This window comes from Apus apus, chromosome 3 (genome assembly GCF_020740795.1).
Source record: "Apus apus isolate bApuApu2 chromosome 3, bApuApu2.pri.cur, whole genome shotgun sequence".
In the NCBI taxonomy this organism is placed as follows: domain Eukaryota; kingdom Metazoa; phylum Chordata; class Aves; order Apodiformes; family Apodidae; genus Apus; species Apus apus.
Window position 1 is genome coordinate 96,540,010 of NC_067284.1, and position 17,480 is coordinate 96,557,489.

Consider the following 17,480-nt stretch of genomic DNA (forward strand, 5'->3'; position numbering starts at 1 on the left):
CGGCCTTGGGAAAACAGGTTTGTAGAGGTTGGACAGCAAAACTGTGAGGAATCAGTCTGAGAGCTGAGAGGCAGGAGAGAGGGAGCGCAGCTTATGCTACAAAATTTTCAGGAAATATTTAAATGTTTCACTAAGATGAATTTTATTTATTTATTTATTTTATGAGTGATTGGGATTTCTGTAAAGAAATTTCAAAATTTGGAAGAGATCTCTTAAAGCCAAATTTCTTCATTTCCAGCCAGACCACAGTTTCTGGAATTTTTGTTTTGCTGCTTATGGCTATTTTGATTTTCATCTATGGAAATATTTAGCTACTTTTAAATGTGTTATATCATATAAATATTACTTGTCAGTGAACAGAGTTCTAGTAATCCATGACCTTTAAGCTTGAAGGCTTAACAAACCACATAGCAGTCTCTCTCCCTCTTTTCTGCTCTCCCCACTTCCACAGAGTAAGGTGTGGATGTAGCTGCTATATTTTGTGGTTTCATGAGAAGATCATTTTGCAAATAGGACACTTTTAAAACATTTTCACTTGCAAACCACCCAGTACTATAAGCTTGTATTTTATTGCTGTTTATATATTAATAATAAAAGCTATCCTTAAGTCTCTGGGAATCATGCGTTTACTAAGGTTAAGATAAATTTTGTGTTTAGGATGTGTGCAGATTTCTCCATTATGTTGGGTTTGCATTTTCATTCTTTGGAAAACAGACTCTTTCAGTTTCCCTTCTTGTGTTTTAAAATAAACATTTCTCTTCTGGAATGTCTCCTTTAACTTGTAAGCATATCAAGATCTCTTTTAAAAAACATTAACATTAATTTGTCTTACAAATTGGAGAAAGTTTATTTAACATGGCAAGGGTCTACAGCATAAGTCTCAGGTTCATTTCCAGGGTGATTCAGATATTCAGAGGCTAAATATGCTGTAATGAATCTCTGTGCTTTGCTTGACTATGGTTCAATAAGGTTGCAGCCAGGCCAACTAAGCTGTGTTGTGAGAATTGGTTTATACATGTTCTGATGAACGTTGAGATTTATTTTCTTTTATATCTATAATTATGAAATGTTTTCAGCTGGTACTTTTTAAGAAAGCACTAGGTAATTGAATGAAGATGATTGTCAAGCCTCAATTGCAGCCTTAGATTTAGAAATCTTGAGAGCATATCTGCATAGCAACCTCAAACAAATTGACATCCTGATTACTGTTTAATATTTTCATTTAACTTTCCTCATTATTGTAGCAAGTTAGCAAGTAGAAAGTTAGCAAGATGAGTGCCTCTCATAGTTCTTTAACTAAATGTCACTAGACTACTGGTAGCATTTGTTATTGTCCCATGATCTCCATCCCCTCTCTGAACTTGCCTCTGACCATACCTCTGAGCAGTGATTCTGAGTGCCAGCTTCTGGGAGAAATTCCTGTAGCTGTGATTTAGCGATGGGTTCTGGCTGATAACTGAAAGTAAATGTGGGATGTGGTTTTAATCCAGCAGGTTACAACTTCAATAATGTAGTGTGCTGTAGTTTCCAGCTGGGGTTGCATGAGAGTTTTCATTTCCCAGTGATTTACCTATATTGTTTTTACAGATGATGGACACTTTAAGAGACTTGGCTGTGTACAATCCATGAATCCCATTTTCAGTTTCTGAGTACTTTTAGTACATCTCTGTCGAATTACAGTTTGATTTAATTGACAGCCTGCCTTTCAAGGTGTCTTTTTAAGACAGGAGATTTTAACATGGAATTCCTGGAGTTGAATGGGGAAATATTCTTGAACTTCGTGTTTCATTAGAGCAGGAATTCACTTTAGCGAAGAAGGCAAAATCCATGAAAGCAGTCCATCCAAGCAGGCTGGCAGTTCAATGCTGGGTCAGCTGATGGCAGGTTTTGACCCTTTAGAGAGCTTCCTAGACTCAGTGTTCCTTCTAAAATGGCTCACGGGACAAAGACATCACAAGAAGAAAGCAGGCATTGGGGAAAAAGAAAGGACATAAAACCCTTCACTGGTGGAGCAGGTATTGTAGGACATGTACCTCCTTCCACTCCAGTGGAGGAGGGAGCTGTGGGGCAGTGTTGGAAGCTGATATGGGCATCCCTGGACACAGGGGCAGGTGTGCAGAGCCTGCTTTAGAGGCTCTAAACTGGTGAGAGGTGAGAGGGAACCCACAGCTGCAGAAAGGAATGCTGCTAGCCCTCAGTCATGCAGAGTGGTGAGGCTGTTGTTCAAGCACAAGGACTCTGTGGATGAACAGCCTAAGGAGTGTTGAGGGGCCACTCACTGAGGAAATTTTCCAGGGCAAATGCTTCATTTTGGTTCCTGGGACTACCTGAGCTCTGACAACTTGTTCTGTGACAAGGTCTCCTGACTGTTACGTTGTTGACATTGAGGTGCCCTAGAAATTTCTGACTTTGTATAAAACCCCACCTATGCAGGCACAACTGTTGAAAGGCAGCCAAAACCAAAGAAAGCATGTGTTTTAGAGGTGCAAGGCATAGTGTTAGGACTCAGGAATTCTTCAGTGCTAATTTTGTCTCATACGTATACTCTGTGGCTTTCCATGCGTGTGAGTGAACCCAGAGGGACCTACTAGAGGTCACACTGCTTCCAGTCTTTAGGATCTGTAGATGGGGCAGTGTTTTAATGTATATAATGTAGATGAGGAAGTAATGTTGATTATAGAAAATCTGTCACTCAGGAATAGATACATGAAAAACATGTTTTTTTTTCTTCTCTGTAGGTAAAATTTAAGTTAATAATGCTGACTTTAACTTATTTGCAGAACCCTAGCTGTGGCAAGGGTAGGGAGAAATCTGTCAGATCACCTTACTCTGCAATGTTAAACAGTGGAAAGAAAACTTAAATGTGCTTCTCTATTTTTAGTCTTTCTTCATACCACGTTCTCACAAGTGCTCTCGCTATCAATCTTTCCCCTTCCTACATGCAGTCAGCAAAGTATCATCTTACTGTATCACGCCTGCTTTATTGCTGTTATCCACGGCACTGCATGTGTAAATAGGGTAGTTCTGAGGAAGCTGGTCATAAACACAGGTGAGTGCAGTGAGTCTTCCTCCACCATCTCCTCCCAGGGTCTGGGAACCGGACTGATGGCAGCGAGGTGGCCTCCTGTCCGTTCAGAGACTCTGCTCTTCTGCACAGACATCAGAGAGGAACAATACCAGTCACAAGCAGCATCTAGTAACAGACTGTGTAACGCACAGGGATTTCTTTGGCCTTTCTCATTTGGAGGCTCACTAGCTATCAGTGGTGGAAAGTGTTCTCCTTGCTCTTCTCCCTTGCTGACAGGGTCAGTGGTCTGCAAGCACATAGGTGGGTGCTTCAGAGCCTGCCTGCAAGGCCCAACAGCCTGTTTGCCTTGAGGGCAGAGCTTTGCTAGCACTGACAAGTAGTGGGAAAAGGGGATAGGAAGTGCACGTGGGAGCTTTCTGCTGCAGTTGCTGAAGTGAGCAGAGGAAGCTGCGTCTCCAAGCCTGTGTTGTCCTCAGAAAGACCCTGACTTTGGCTATTGGTGGGTGGCAGGGCCATGCTGTGCATAGCCCTGGAGAGGTGTGGATCTTTCAGACTTCTTCTTGCTTTGCCTGATGTGAGGGGTTTCTGGCTTCAGATGTCTTAAAAAAAATCCCCACTAAATACCACTCCTCAGCTGCCCCATTTTCCACTAAAAGTAGAAAGTGTAAAGATATGCTTGCTTAAATAAAAAATTTCCTTCTTTATTTAAGTTTCTGGTTTTGCATGTAGAAGAGCTGTAATGCAGTGCAAGCATTTTTTGAGGTTTGATCAATAATGTGTAACATCTATAGCAGAATAAAATACGGTTTTGATTTTTATGGCACTCAGACTCATCCACAGTTAAAAATATGCCTGATATTTAAATGTGAGTATATAGCTGTATTAGCCTGCTGTGTGACAATGTGATTGTGTTACTTGCAGCCTGGGTTAGTGGTTGTGTTTCTTACAAAGATAATTATGTGTTTTAAGGAGAAATCCTGATAAAAGGGTTTGATATGGGAAGGAGATGGATTTGATTGAGGTCTCAAGTCAGTCTTTGGACACATATAGCCAAAGGAAGAAGAAGAAGCCAGAACAAGAAGACCAAGTATGTTTGGTTTACAACTGCACCTTTGTTTTGCAAGGTACAGCTGTGCCTTAAATATTTGAAGAGCTTCAGTGAGCTGCTCTGACCAGAATTCAGCATCCTTGGTCACCTGTTGTGGATATTATGCTATTTTTTGACCCACAAGACATTCAGGGTATGTTGCTGTACATACCAGATAAATCCATAAATAAAATAAATTAAAATTAAAAAAAATAGGAAAAAAAGAAATTATTCTTGTTTTACAAGGCAGTGTGGCTTTTGCCCATTTTTTTAGCATTACTATGTCAACACTTACATTAATATTGCTAATTTAATGTGTAATTTTAACATTGCCTCATTAATGACTGATTTATTTATTATTGTTCAGCCTGTAGTCTTTTTTTAAAGCTAAGTGTGTGCCTGTTTTCAAAGTAAAACCTGGGTGGCTAGATTAAAATATCTTACTAATTTGTGTTTAGTTTCTAAAGTTTGGTCATGGAAAAATGAGTTTGATCAATATGTGAAGATATCTTTTCTCATTTTACTCTTTTCTTGACAGTTTTTTCTCATTTCCAATTAAAATAATATTTTTTTTAGTCTCTGAGGTTAGTGTTGTCATCATTTTGTTCCTCTAGAGATATTCCTTGTGTGATTATGCAGGGGGGCATAGTAGTCAGGATATGCAGCTTCTAACAGACATTCCTTCTGATGGACTCAGTGTGATGAAAGACAAATGGGGAGAATGGCAAACCCATCGGGGAAGGCAAGGCAGTCTGGCAAGCCTTTTCTAGTTTTTGGAGAGCTTCAGGAAATAGGATGGAAAAATTGTGCTATTTCTTTAGAGCAAACCTTGCTCCTTAAATCAATCTAAGGAGACTGGCATTTGTAGGGTTTTTTTCTCCTATAAAGTAAGCAAAATGTTTTTACCATAATTGCAGAGAAGCAATAAAAGGCTGATGAAGGCAAAGGTTGTAACAAATCATTCAGTGCCAACAGAGGGTCCTTAGATGCTGACAAGAAACAAAGTGGATAAGGCCGGTACTCTGTTCTGATAAATTTCATTGATTTCTGCACCATGTCATTATGGTTGCAGCCTGCCCTGTTATCTTGTGGCAGCAAACCTTTCATTATGGCTTTAGATGATAACAGCTGTTAATATGCTGGAGGAGGCTGCTGTGACTACCATGGGGGTAAAGTACATTTACTAAGAAATAATTAGTAAAAACCCTGTGGCTGGGTAGCTTTGATCTGCTTGTGGTGGTGTCCTTGCAGAGGACATTATATGTCAATACTGCATCTGTTTCCTGGATGAGTTCCTGAAGCCTTTATGAAAGCACACAGGCTCTGTGAAGCAGTATAACCAGAAGGGTCCCACTTGCTGTGTCAGAGCAAGCACTATGCTGCTGTGTTGAGCATGAATTTCATCAGACCACTGTATAAAGAGTGTCCAACGTCCACCTCTTTCACGTAAGCATGGATATCTGGAGCTTTTTGCTGCTTTGAGTACCCTTAGCTGGACATGAGCCACCAATGTGCAATTGCAGCCCAGAAGGCCAACTGCATCCTGCACTGCATCAAAAGAAGTGTGGCCAGCAGATGAAGAGAGGTGATTCTGCCCCTCTACTCTGCCCTGGTGAGACCTCACCTGGAGTACTGCGTACAGCTCTGGTGCCTCCAGCACAAGAAGGATGTGGACCTGTTCGAACGTGTCCAGAGAAGGGCCACAAAAATTATCTGAGGGCTGGAGCACCTGTCTTATGAATATAGGCTGAGGGAGTTGGGGTTGTTCAGCCTGAAGAAGAGAAGACTCCAGGGGGATGTTATAGCGACCTTCCAGTACCTGAAAGGGGCCTGTAAGAAGGCTGGGGAAGAGCTGTTCTAAGGGCATGTAATGATAGGACAAGGAGTAATGGTTTCAAGCTAGAGAATGGTAGATTTAGGTTGGACATTAGGAAAAAGTTATTTCATATGAGGGTAGTGGACCACTGGAACAGGTTACTTAGAGAGGTGGTGGGGGCCCCATCCCTGGAGACATTCAAGGCCAGGCTTGATGGGGCTCTGAGCAATCTGTTCTAGTGTGAGATGTTCCTGCTTATTGTAGGGAGGGTTGGACTAGATGACCTTTAGAGGTCCCTTTTAGCCCAAGACATTCTATGATTCTACTGCTAGTGCCACATCAAGCAGTTCGTGTCTAGCTCAGGTGTCTGCTTATACATGTCACAGCAGTGTGAACATGTCTGTAGCTGTCAGACTTGCACAAGCCGCAAGTCAGCAATATTAACAAAAATAGAAAGCAAAAACATGAAAGCAGTCCCCAAATTCTATGTGATTTCCTAACAGCATGAGGTGAGATAAAAAGAACCTCAGAATCCCAAGCATTTTAAGCAAATAGTCATCTCCCTGTACTCTAGGTATGCAGAAATCCAGCCATTAATTTCTGGTTTGTTTCTGATCTGATCTTAGGAGGGAAGGGGGCCTGAAGCACAGTCTCAAGGAACTTTTAGCAAAAAAAGTGAGCACAAGCTGTGGGTGTGTGGTATAACCTGATACTGGCACATGCTATGGGAATGCTGGAAAACTGCCAAAGCACCTGCAGGCTGCCGCTTGGCAGAAGCATTAGAAAGTACTTCATTCCCTCTTTCTTACTAAGACTTGATAAAAGACTGGAAAGAGTATGTGTATCTGCAGGAAAACTGGGATAAGAGGACAAAAGGAGCACAAACCAGGTCATGGTTGTAACACTGTTTACAATACTGGAAAGTACTGTGGACTGTTTTGTTATTTTGAAGAAACCCAAGCTCCAACTATGCTGACGTGAATGAATTTGAAAGGAACTCCTCTTTATTAAATAGATTTCACTGTATGGAGTTGCTTATTTTAAGATTTCCATTCCTCTGCAACCCACCCTGTCATACCAGCTCGGGCTGCTGCAGTGTTCCTGCAGGGCTAAAAATGTTTTCAGAGGATCACAGTTAAACTGGAGTTTTTCTGTTGTTCATTTTTCTGTGCAGATTTGTATTGCTTGCTGTTTGCCTCCCCACTGCTAATTGTTGCTCTTCTTCGAGGTTGCCTTGGAATAAGCTTGCTTGTTTCCCCTTGACAAAAAATACTGAGTTTTGTGGGTGATGAAAGAGTGTTGATTATTGAGCATTAGAATAGGGGGAGGGGACAAGAAAGCCTACTGGTACTTAAACCTGAGTTTTGGTTACACCCATTACTTTGTTACTTTGCTGTCACTCTTTCAGTAGAAAAGAATGAGACGGAGGCTTGAGCACTGCAGTAAGTCTTAACCTTCCTTAGGAGGGCATCTAAAAGCCAGAAGTCAGATCTATGGTTGATCCAAACCCTTTGTCTTCAACAGGCTTTACACAGTAAATAAATCTTGGCCAATATATGTGTTCTGTAATACTTTTTTCTTTACGACTCTGGAATGCAGTTACATCTTAGAAGTTTTCATGGTCTTGTTTTGTTTTACAGGGCTCCTTCCTTGCAGCACTGTGGAATGCTGTGTTGCTTTTGGGAGGTTGCCACACCATGTTGTCTAGCTCCAGGCTAAGGGATTTTATTTATTTTTATTTAGCATTGTTTCAGCTGTTTTCACTTTTACTTTATTTCCATCCTCCAGCAGAATTTCTCCATGAATGTGGCAGCACATTGGCTTTCTTGGTTTAAGAGTTGTAGTTACTTAAGTAGCCTGCTGGATTTTGTTTGCCCCTAACTGAGAAATTTTAATGCTGTAGCAGCAACAGAATGAAAGGTGACACTTTGGGAGCTAAGCTGTTACTAAAGTGAGGGAAGAGATGGGAAAGTTGTTCTCCCAGAACATTGCTGATCTGAGCTTTTTCTAGCTCTCCTATTCCTCCTGTTCAATTAAAGTCCCTGGATGAGGCACTATCATTATTGTAAGTGCAAAAGCAGATCTTTGCTAGAGTATATGGCAATGTAACTGTATGTGTGGTTAAATTGTATGTACCCTTATGCATTGAGATCTGTCTTCTACAAATGTTGTGTTGTTTTCTTAACTATGATTTAAATATAACATTTTCTTTGAGTTGCTTTTCTGAGCCTGTTGCTTGTATGCATTCTGCTCTTCCTTATATAGGTTTTCTGTTACTAAGACTGCATTAAATTACATTCCTCATTTCTTATCTTTACTTCTTTTTTTTATTATTATTTTTTATTTGAGCCGGTTAAATGATTGGTTAAACTGTCCTTGTGAATGAAATCTGAATACATTTGTATATCAGTAGCAAGAGAAGTCTTGGCTGTCCTGTCTAAGGGCTCTAACTCAGTGTTCAGTCTTTTGTTATTTTCTTGGTTTCAATAAACAGATAAGTACTGTTACCTTTCATAATAGAGTGACTGTTCACAGAGAGGCTAAGGTGAAACTAATATGAAGAGGCTCATCTTGTACAATAAAAACATAGATCCATTTACTGACCTGGAAAAGGAGGAAATGTCTGAAGGCCATCTTCATGTTTCTCTTGTAGGATTACCTTGACTGTATCACTGACCAGACCAAGCTCTCCCTGGGGACAGAAGAGCGATCAGCCTTGTTTGGAAACATACGGGATATCTACCGTTTCAACAGGTAAATTTGTATTTAACTAAATGAAAACAGTTCAGTAGCCTGTGCTAATGGGGAGGGAGAAAGCCAAGCAAAAACTCTTCTACCACTTCAAATACAGCCAAGATTTGTAAATTGAGAAATAGTCTATCTTTGATTCCCAGCAACGTTTGTTCATGAGATCAGAATTTTTTTAGCTGTTTATTTTATTAATCAAATATTGTCCTTTTGTTTGTTTGTTTGTTTGTGCTGGGTATTTCCATTAATTTACGCCTAACCTGCTCTGTGCTCTGAGCCTAATGCAGGATCACTGTAAATTAAATTCTTGCCTTACTGAAGTGAAGCTATTTTATTCCTGCTGTATTGTGTCCTTTTGTGTACTGATCTAAGTCATTCAGATCTGGCTTTTGTAGCATTTTATACTGCTAGGAACTCTCTGAATTGATTTCGCAAAACTGTTCAAGTATCTTTCCTTTTATTGAAAGCTTCTGTTCAGAATCTGTACAACCTTCTCTAAAACTCCACAGATGGCATTCTAGTGTATCCTGGAAGCCTGAAATAAATTTTCTTGCTTGTGTATCTAGTGCCACATTGTGTGGGATCTGCAGTATCTGCAGTTTTAGAAGCATGCTACTGTTGCTTTTGTCTGAATCCTCTGTTAATATAAAATAATTTGTTTACTCAGCATTTAAAGAAAACCTGAATATAGAAATGTACAAGCCTAAAGTTCCCACATCTTTTACATCCCATTATTCCTGTAAAAGCTCTCTTTGTTATAGCTGACAAAACATCTCCCAAACTACTGTGTTCTTTGAAGAAGAACAGATAATTTAATTGAATCAAAAGAGGATTCTGAAATGGAGGGCTAGTGTCAAAGGGCATCTTCAGTGCTTTTCCATCATCATGGGAAGATACTTTAAAGTGCTTCAGCTGCTGGGATTGCAGTTCAGTATCAGAGGGGAGAGTGGGGATGGATCTGTTCTGCATTTATGGACAAAGATGGAATATAAACTCTTCCTGCAGCTTAAAACAGCTAGTGCAGAGTAATGGAAATACACTTAACTAGAAAGCAGCTGTGTCCTGCTTCAGCTATAACAGCTGACTTGACTGAATGTTGAGCATTATAGAAAATATATAGTGGTAGCCTGATTATGTGTTTTAGAGCCATGAGACAATGATTGTGAGCTTAGAGCTTCCCAACGATTACAGAATGGGAGGAAAAAGCAAAACAAACAAAGCAGTCCTGGCCATTATGTTTTCTGATTTTTTCAGAAGCTGGAGAAGTTACAGACTTGGTAGCTAGGACACATTGATACCAGCATCATTACAGATATTACTTAATAATGTAGCTTCTGGGTCCTAAACATACACTGGAGTCTTTTAATTAATTTTTAGTATTGAAGAAGATCCATTTGGCAGTTCTGTGTTTGTACTTTTGTGAGTATCATTTTATAGGTTCAGAATCACCAAGTTTTTCTCAACTTAGAGTTTGACCATTAATCAATGATCAAAGGCTTTAGTCATGGGGGTTTTTTTTGGACTTTGTATTGATCTGTGATATTTCATTTCAGTAGATGGGAATTTCTCTCAGCTAAACTAATTATGGTTTTTAGGTGTTGTATTGAATGGCAGAAATGGTCAGGATAGTAACTGCTAGTTCTGTGACTGTGATCAGGTTTTGGAAAGCTATTTATATTTATAGTTCTGCACTATCTCTTGGTAAAAGCTCCTTCACTATTAAGTTATTTTTTCAGAAGGGGTGAGTGTTCTCTAAGTCAGCATTTGCTGCCTTTCTTCTCTGGCATCTCCTGTTGAGGTCTTTCCAGTATCAGTTTAGCTTAAATTGTCCACCCAATACCATGACTCAATGCTGAAATAGGAACTCTGCATAGAAGTGTGCTTAAGTTTAGTACCAACATGCAGACGATCTTAGGAGAGGCCAAGCTGAAACCTCTGCTGCTGAGACAGATCATCCTGCATGGTCCTTCTCCATCCATGACTACTGAAGCACACAAATGCAGTGCAGGGCTGTTTTCTCCAACTGCCATATTCAGCAGTTCCTGCGCTCTGAGCTTCACGGTGACAAGAGTGGGCTTGTTGTCAGGAGGAGCCTTCATAAAACCTGTAAGAGCTCACCTTTAGTGGAAAAGCATTTTTTATGAGTGTGAAGAAATCAGTCTTGGCCACAGGGCTAAATTACTTTTGATTGGTTTTGGTGTTTTGTTTTGTGTTTGGTTTGTGGTTTTTATTTTGTTGCCTTTTTTTTTTTTAAATGAAAGTCTCAACTTTTCAGATGAATTTTTGAGAATGTTTTATGGTGAAAGTAATCTGCCATGAAGACCAGATTGTGCCTGCTATGTCCATTTTTGTTTTGAATGCTGTGATCTGTGTGACATTGAAAGAATGAAGTTTTTCAGAAATGCTGTCACTTTAGCATTTATGGCTAGACTGAAGAGTACTTAACATCAGCTGGTTTTTATTTTGTCATGGGTTCAGAACAAACCACGCTGATTCCTTCCTGTGCCTTTCCATTCCTTCTATTCCACCAAAATTGCCTGTCTGTTGCCCTGTCATTACCATCTCTCATTCCAACTCAGATCAAAAAGGAGGAGAACAATACTTGTCTCTTGCTTTAGAGTGGTGAATAAAATGAAGTGCCCTGCCTGAATTGTGTGCGCAAAAATGGTGATTATTTGCAGACCCTATGAATGTGTTTATCTCGCTCCCCTTGAACTCTTGTAGTCAACAGCTTGATATTAACCCACACTTTGTCCTATGGAAAGTCTTCACCCACAGGAGATGTGCAGTGTCTTGAAAATACTTCACACTCCAAAAAAAAAATCAAAACATCCTTAATCACATTGTAATGAGACATTTATTAATTTGAATTGAACAGTTAATGAATGCACTGCATGAAAAATTGTCAGTCTCTTTATGCTTACCTCTCTCATCCCCAAGGTGTTAGCGTTAGCTTTTGATGGTGATTGTACAGATTCAAATTTTTCCAGCCTGTAACTCCTCAAGCGGTACAACTCAGTACATGGTCTTAAATGACACTGACACTTGCTTCAGTCTGAGTCTTGTTAGTGATTCAGCTGCAAGAGCATGGAGTTCCTCTAATGGTGCTCCCCCGTGCTCCCTTCCTGCCTGGTGGTTGGCACAGGTGAGTCGCAGAGGTTGAGAGCTGTGGTGTCATCTGTGAACAGTATAAAACCTCTGGATAACCAGGTGAAGGGAACTAATGCTTTTCTCTGTTGTTTCTTCTGCCTCCTGCCACATACTTACAAGTAGCCTATAATAATAGCCCTGCTTTTCCATGTCAGCTTGTTATTACAGGGATTTATTTAAGTTTTTTAGAATTCCTGGGCATGACAATTTTGTTATTTTTGCTGAGACAGGCTGCTCTTACCAATCCCATTTTTACCAGCCAGGAGAGATAGAAGAGAGGGCAGTATAGGTAACAAAATCTTCAAAGCACAGCCCTTCCATTATGGGCGCGTGCTGAAGATGCAAGCCACTAGCATATATACTGCATAAACTTGGATGCATTGCATGAATATCTATAATCTTGAAGTGTTGCATTACTGTATCGTGTAGGAGAAAAAAAAAAAAAAGTGTTATTATAGGAGACCAGTAGGAATAATGTAGTAATCAAGGTGCTATGTTCTCTAAGCCACCAGGAGAACATCTGCCTGCTGCACAGCAGGAACACAGTCATTAGAATTAATGGTTATGATCACTATTGCTACAGCTTCCTTCTTTTGCTCTTATAAAGGAGGTTCACGAGTGTGGGGTATCAAGCAAGGGTAATTTTTTTTTTTTTCCCATTTTGGTTAAGGGAGAATTTGAGGTGTGGACGTTAAATTGGTGCTGTGTGGCATGGCTTAGTGACCACTGAACCTAAGGTCTTTGTCTGTTTTTGTTCCTTGTGACTGATTGCTGATTTCTCCCTTCCTTCCTCCAGTAATTGGAGATGCAAAGAACAGGTCAGGAAACTTGTCTGGTTTACTCCTTTTCTTGCTTAGCAACTGCTATGCAAAACTCGTTCAAGGAACCAGCTGTGAACTGGGAAGAAAGTAGCCCTGTATGGAAAATCATCTGATGGGGGAAGAAGAAAAGTGCTATCAGAAAACAATTTGTCAGAAAATTCAATTTCTTCTTTCATTTTTCTGAGCACAACTTTCATTAAGACTAAAGACTGTTTGGATCAAGGAGAGACCTTTGAGGTTTTCTTCTGCTTAAATTGTTTCTTTCACTGACTTGGCTTTCAAGAACTGAGTTTCATACAACAGTGAACATACTCCTTTATTGCTTTGCTCCTCTTACAATGAATTCATTTCCTGCTTGGCATGTCAAATTTATGAAATCCTCCAAGTAAGGTATTATTTTTATGCATGTAGAATTTATATATTCCCTTATAGAAAACTTCTTCCAGGCTAACCATATTTTTTCAGTGAAGAGACCCAGTAAAGGTAGAGAAATTTTCCTTGGTTGAGCTTATTACCATTCTTCTTGTATGTGTAATACATCCCTGGTTCTCATCTGTGTTTTTCAGACCAGCTCCTCATCTCCATCCATCAAGTAAAGCTCATAAAACATACAGGACAGGGCATGTGTTTCACTATCTTTTAAATTTTGTTGGTTTTAAATTGTGTTAGTTGAAATACAAGCCACTCACCTGTCTGACTACCCCACTATGAGTATTGTATGAGAGCTGTCAATATGAAGGAAGGGGCTTGGCTTTTCTTAGAAGATCAGCAACCCATCATCATTGTGATTACTTGAATTTTTAAGTATGTAGGAATGCCATTTCCTTAGAGTTTTCCTCTGCCTCCAAACAAACAAAAAAAACCCCAGCAGCTATATATCTAGTGGGAAGACGGGCATCAAGGGGGTTCTTGCTTCTTTTTTAGGACTCCCTGTGTTGTCAAATGCCTTGTGCATCACTGCCATGAATGATGAAGTACTGTCTGGCTCTGAATGTATAGGTGTGTCTATTCCAAGGTGTGCCATAATTGTCTTTCCTTTTCCTGTTCTTTGTTTTAGTGAACTTCTACAAGATTTGGAAAACTGTGAAAATGATCCTGTAGCTATAGCAGACTGTTTTGTTTCCAAGGTAAGTGGCTACAGCAGGAGTCTGCAACACATGTTGCAGGGTGATATGGGGGAATGACTAATGTATTAGCATTTGAGACCTAATTCTGACAGCTTGTATGACTGCAACCAAGAACAGTTAGCAAATCTATGGAAAGGGAAGGAATTTCTCTTAGTAGGTAGCAGGGATATACGTACAATTTGCATTTTTCACAAATCGGGAAAAAGGTGTTGTTTTCTTCAGTAACTCTCTGTGAACTGGAGGAGCTGTTGATCTAGAGTTCATTTTTAGATATATGGGGTTTTTTTTACAGTATGACAGGAATTCTTTTTTTCCTCCTTTTTTAATACAAGTGATCAAGTGGTACACTAGTTATGCCTTGTCAGGTTTAAAAACAACTAGAGATTACAACTTGGCTGTATTTTTAGAAAAGGCAGTAACTATAACATACTTGTAGCCATATCATGGAATCATGGAATTGTCAGAGTTGGAAGGGATCTCTAGAGATCATCTAGTCCAAGGCCTCTGCTAAAGCAGGATCCCCTAGAGCACATTACTCAGGACTGCATCCAGGCAGGTTTTGAATATCTCCAGAAAAGAGACTGCACAACCTCACTGGGCAGCCTGTTCCAGTGCTCTGTCACCCTCATAGTAAAGAAGTTTTTCCTCATATTTAAATGGAACTTCCTGTGTTCCAGGTTGTGCCTGTTGCCCCTCGTCCTGTCACTGGGAACTACTGAGAAGAGTCTGGCTCCATCCTCCTTTCAACCATCCTTTAGATACTTATAGGCATTAAATAAGGTCTCCCCTCAGCCTTCTCCAGGCTTAAAAGTCCCAGTTCTCTCAGCCTTTCCTCATAAGGGAGATACTCCAAACCCCCAATCACCTTTGTTGCCCTGTATTGTTTTCTGAGATCCATTTTTTCCTGAATCCAGCAGCCATGCCTTTAATTTTCTTTTTAAAGAGGATGGCCCGAAGTCTAGCTTTAAGATTAAAATCTCATTTTCTCTGAAATACTTCAAATATTCTGGACACTGATCTGACATCTTTATTCTGTTGCACAATACTGAGGCCAAAACTGTATGGAGAAGAAGTTGTTAGGTACAGGAGAAATATGGAGAGCCAAAGTAGGTGTCCTTCACTGTAGGAAACCAAAAGAGCCAGTCAGGGAAGAGTGGCTGTAATAGGAAGGACAACAAGAGATTAAGTAATTTGGGCTACAGATTACTCTCTCTCTAGTTCATTGTAGATTTCACCAGAGAACCTATATATGCCTTGAATCTGTAGAGTCAAAATGTGTTAAGAAATAATGCCATCTTCATGGTATTTTGGAGGGAAGCTCAGCAAAGGAGGCGGCATGTAGTTGTTTAAATTTGGATAATGCCTCTGTAGGTGTCTTTGCCTTTTTCCATTAAAAAAACCCAAACAACAAAATCCCCACAAAAAAACAGGAAACCCAAAACACAACTACACAAATGAGAAGCCAAACCTTGTCTCATGTTTCATACTTTGTGCTCAACTCAATATTGTCAGTGCCAAGCATTTAATGTGATAGGTCTAACACAAGGATTTAGGATTAGCTGGACCACCCTCTCATGGTGATTCAGTAATTTGTTTGGCACTGTTGTGACAAAAGGGATTTTATTGTAAAGGGGAGTGATGATGCCATCTTAGTGCTGCTGTTTCACTGGATCAGTTGCTTGAGTTGGGTTTGAGAAAGTTGTTATTTATCTAGTAATTGATCTTTTGTAAGCACTGAGAGATCTTAGTGTTGGCACCACTACTACAAAAGTAGGATGTTTTTTTGGCATCTTGCAATGGGGTTTATGGCATGTTGTTATCACTCCAAGTAGCCTATATTGATTTGAAGGAGAGAAACTGGGATAAGAGCAAGCACAAAGTCCTGCTTCTGGAACAGAATAACCCCATGTGCATGCTGGGTCTGGCTGACTAGGAAACAGATTAGCAAGAACAGATTTGGGGTGCTGGCAGACAAGAAGTTGAGCATAAGTCAGCAGAGTATCCGTGCAGTGAAAGCCAATTGTGAGGCCTTCAGGACACAGATACCACAGTTTGGAGCTGGTAGATCTTTCTGATGTATTGCTTGCTTCTAGCTGGTAGCACTGGGACTGCTCCTGGCTGGGACAGGAAGCAGAGGTGGTGCAAGTGATAATAGCAAGTCCGGGAAAAAGTTGAGCACTCATTCATATTGGCCAGCTGAAAGGAGTTTTCTGATAGACTTTCTGGCCATTAGTTCCAAAATCCATCTGCATATCATTGCTTGTGCTTTTGTTCGTTTGTCAAATGCTTTTAGCATTTGTATTATTGGCAGGGAACTGCCTGATGGCTCAGAAATTGCTAGAGATTGCAATCCTAACAAGCATTTTTTAGCTTCATCCAGACAAGTGCAAACACTTAAAAGCAAAATCAAACAATACCAAAATACCCCACAGTTCTGGTTTTAGCCACGAAGATGTCATTACAGCAACTGCTGACTGTCTTAACAGACTCCAGTTGTCCATTCTTGGTTGCTTGTATCTTCCTAGCATTGAGTAGTGGAAATAAAGCTGCCTTTTTTGGCAGTACATGGTCCTTCAAGTATTATGGGACTGTGGCCATTTATTGTTTGATTGCTTGAAATCTGCTAGATCTTCACTGTGAGTTAAGCACGGGGATAATATCATGCTCAAGTCATACCTCACAGCTTTGGCTAATGGATGTAGCACTGCTGAAGCATCTTTAATGCTTCCAATGGAACTGTGCTTAGGTTACATGAGCTCTGGCTTTAATGGTAATTTTTTTCACCCTACTGGTTCAGTTGTGAATAGCGTGGTTGTTGGAATTTAATTGTATAATCAAGTTTTCACTGTTGGTGCTGTGATTACTTTTTTTGCATTTCATGAAGCTCAGTAACTGCATAAAGCAAGCTGTAGCCAGTTCTTTCTTCAGGATATATGTGAAATGACACAGGTTTGCATGTATAACAGTTATGGTTAAAGTAACTCTGGAGCTTGTTGGAAGTAAAATGCTTAATATTTGTGAAAACATCTAGGGAGCTTAATTTTTTAAGTTCCAGTTTTGGACTGTATTTGATAGGCTGTTTCTTTGTACTTGATTTTGTCATTTGGTTTTGCTCAATAAAATTAGTTGTATAGCATATTATACTTCCCTCACACAATCGTACATCACTGCATTTCCTGCGTGTAACTTTTGTCCTTAAGTAGTAAACAGCCTTGCAACTTATACTTTTAAGGGAAATACTATAAGGATTATCAAATCCCATTTGTGCACTTTGAATAAAACTCTTAATTGTGGATTTGAATCTTTATCTTAGCGTTTGCTATGATGAGTGCCCAAAGTAAACAGCTCCTAAAAAGGCAGCTTTTATTTGTTAACAGACTTCAGCAAGATGTCTTCGGTGTAAGCTAGCCAGTAACGTAAAACTCACTAACAGATAAAATAAGAATGCAAAACTGTTACTTTATGTAAATATTTAATAATAATCTACACCATTGTATTAGATCCCTCTGCTTTCAGATATTCATTAATAACTCACAGGAAAATAGTCACAAATGCAGAAAACCACGCTTTTTAAAAACCTGCTGTCTAGTTATGAATTGCTGCCTTTACCTTTCTGCTCCAAGATGCAGATGGCATTTTTTTAAACAGAGTGGGATGGCTACTGCATGGAAAAAAACTGCCACTGAGGATAGTGGTGTACTAG

General features: G+C 39.8%; 1 protein-coding gene across 5 annotated transcripts in view; it reads left to right on the plus strand.

The window, feature by feature from the left end:
- Nucleotides 1-17,480, plus strand: part of PLEKHG1 (pleckstrin homology and RhoGEF domain containing G1) — a 133,019-nt gene that overhangs the window by 91,957 nt on the left and 23,582 nt on the right. For all 5 annotated transcript variants that reach the window (XM_051615030.1, XM_051615027.1, XM_051615026.1 and 2 more), the window contains 2 exons: nt 8,585-8,685; nt 13,708-13,777. In XM_051615030.1, the coding sequence (XP_051470990.1) occupies nt 8,585-8,685; nt 13,708-13,777 (171 nt within the window). The remainder of the gene's footprint in view (nt 1-8,584; nt 8,686-13,707; nt 13,778-17,480) is intronic.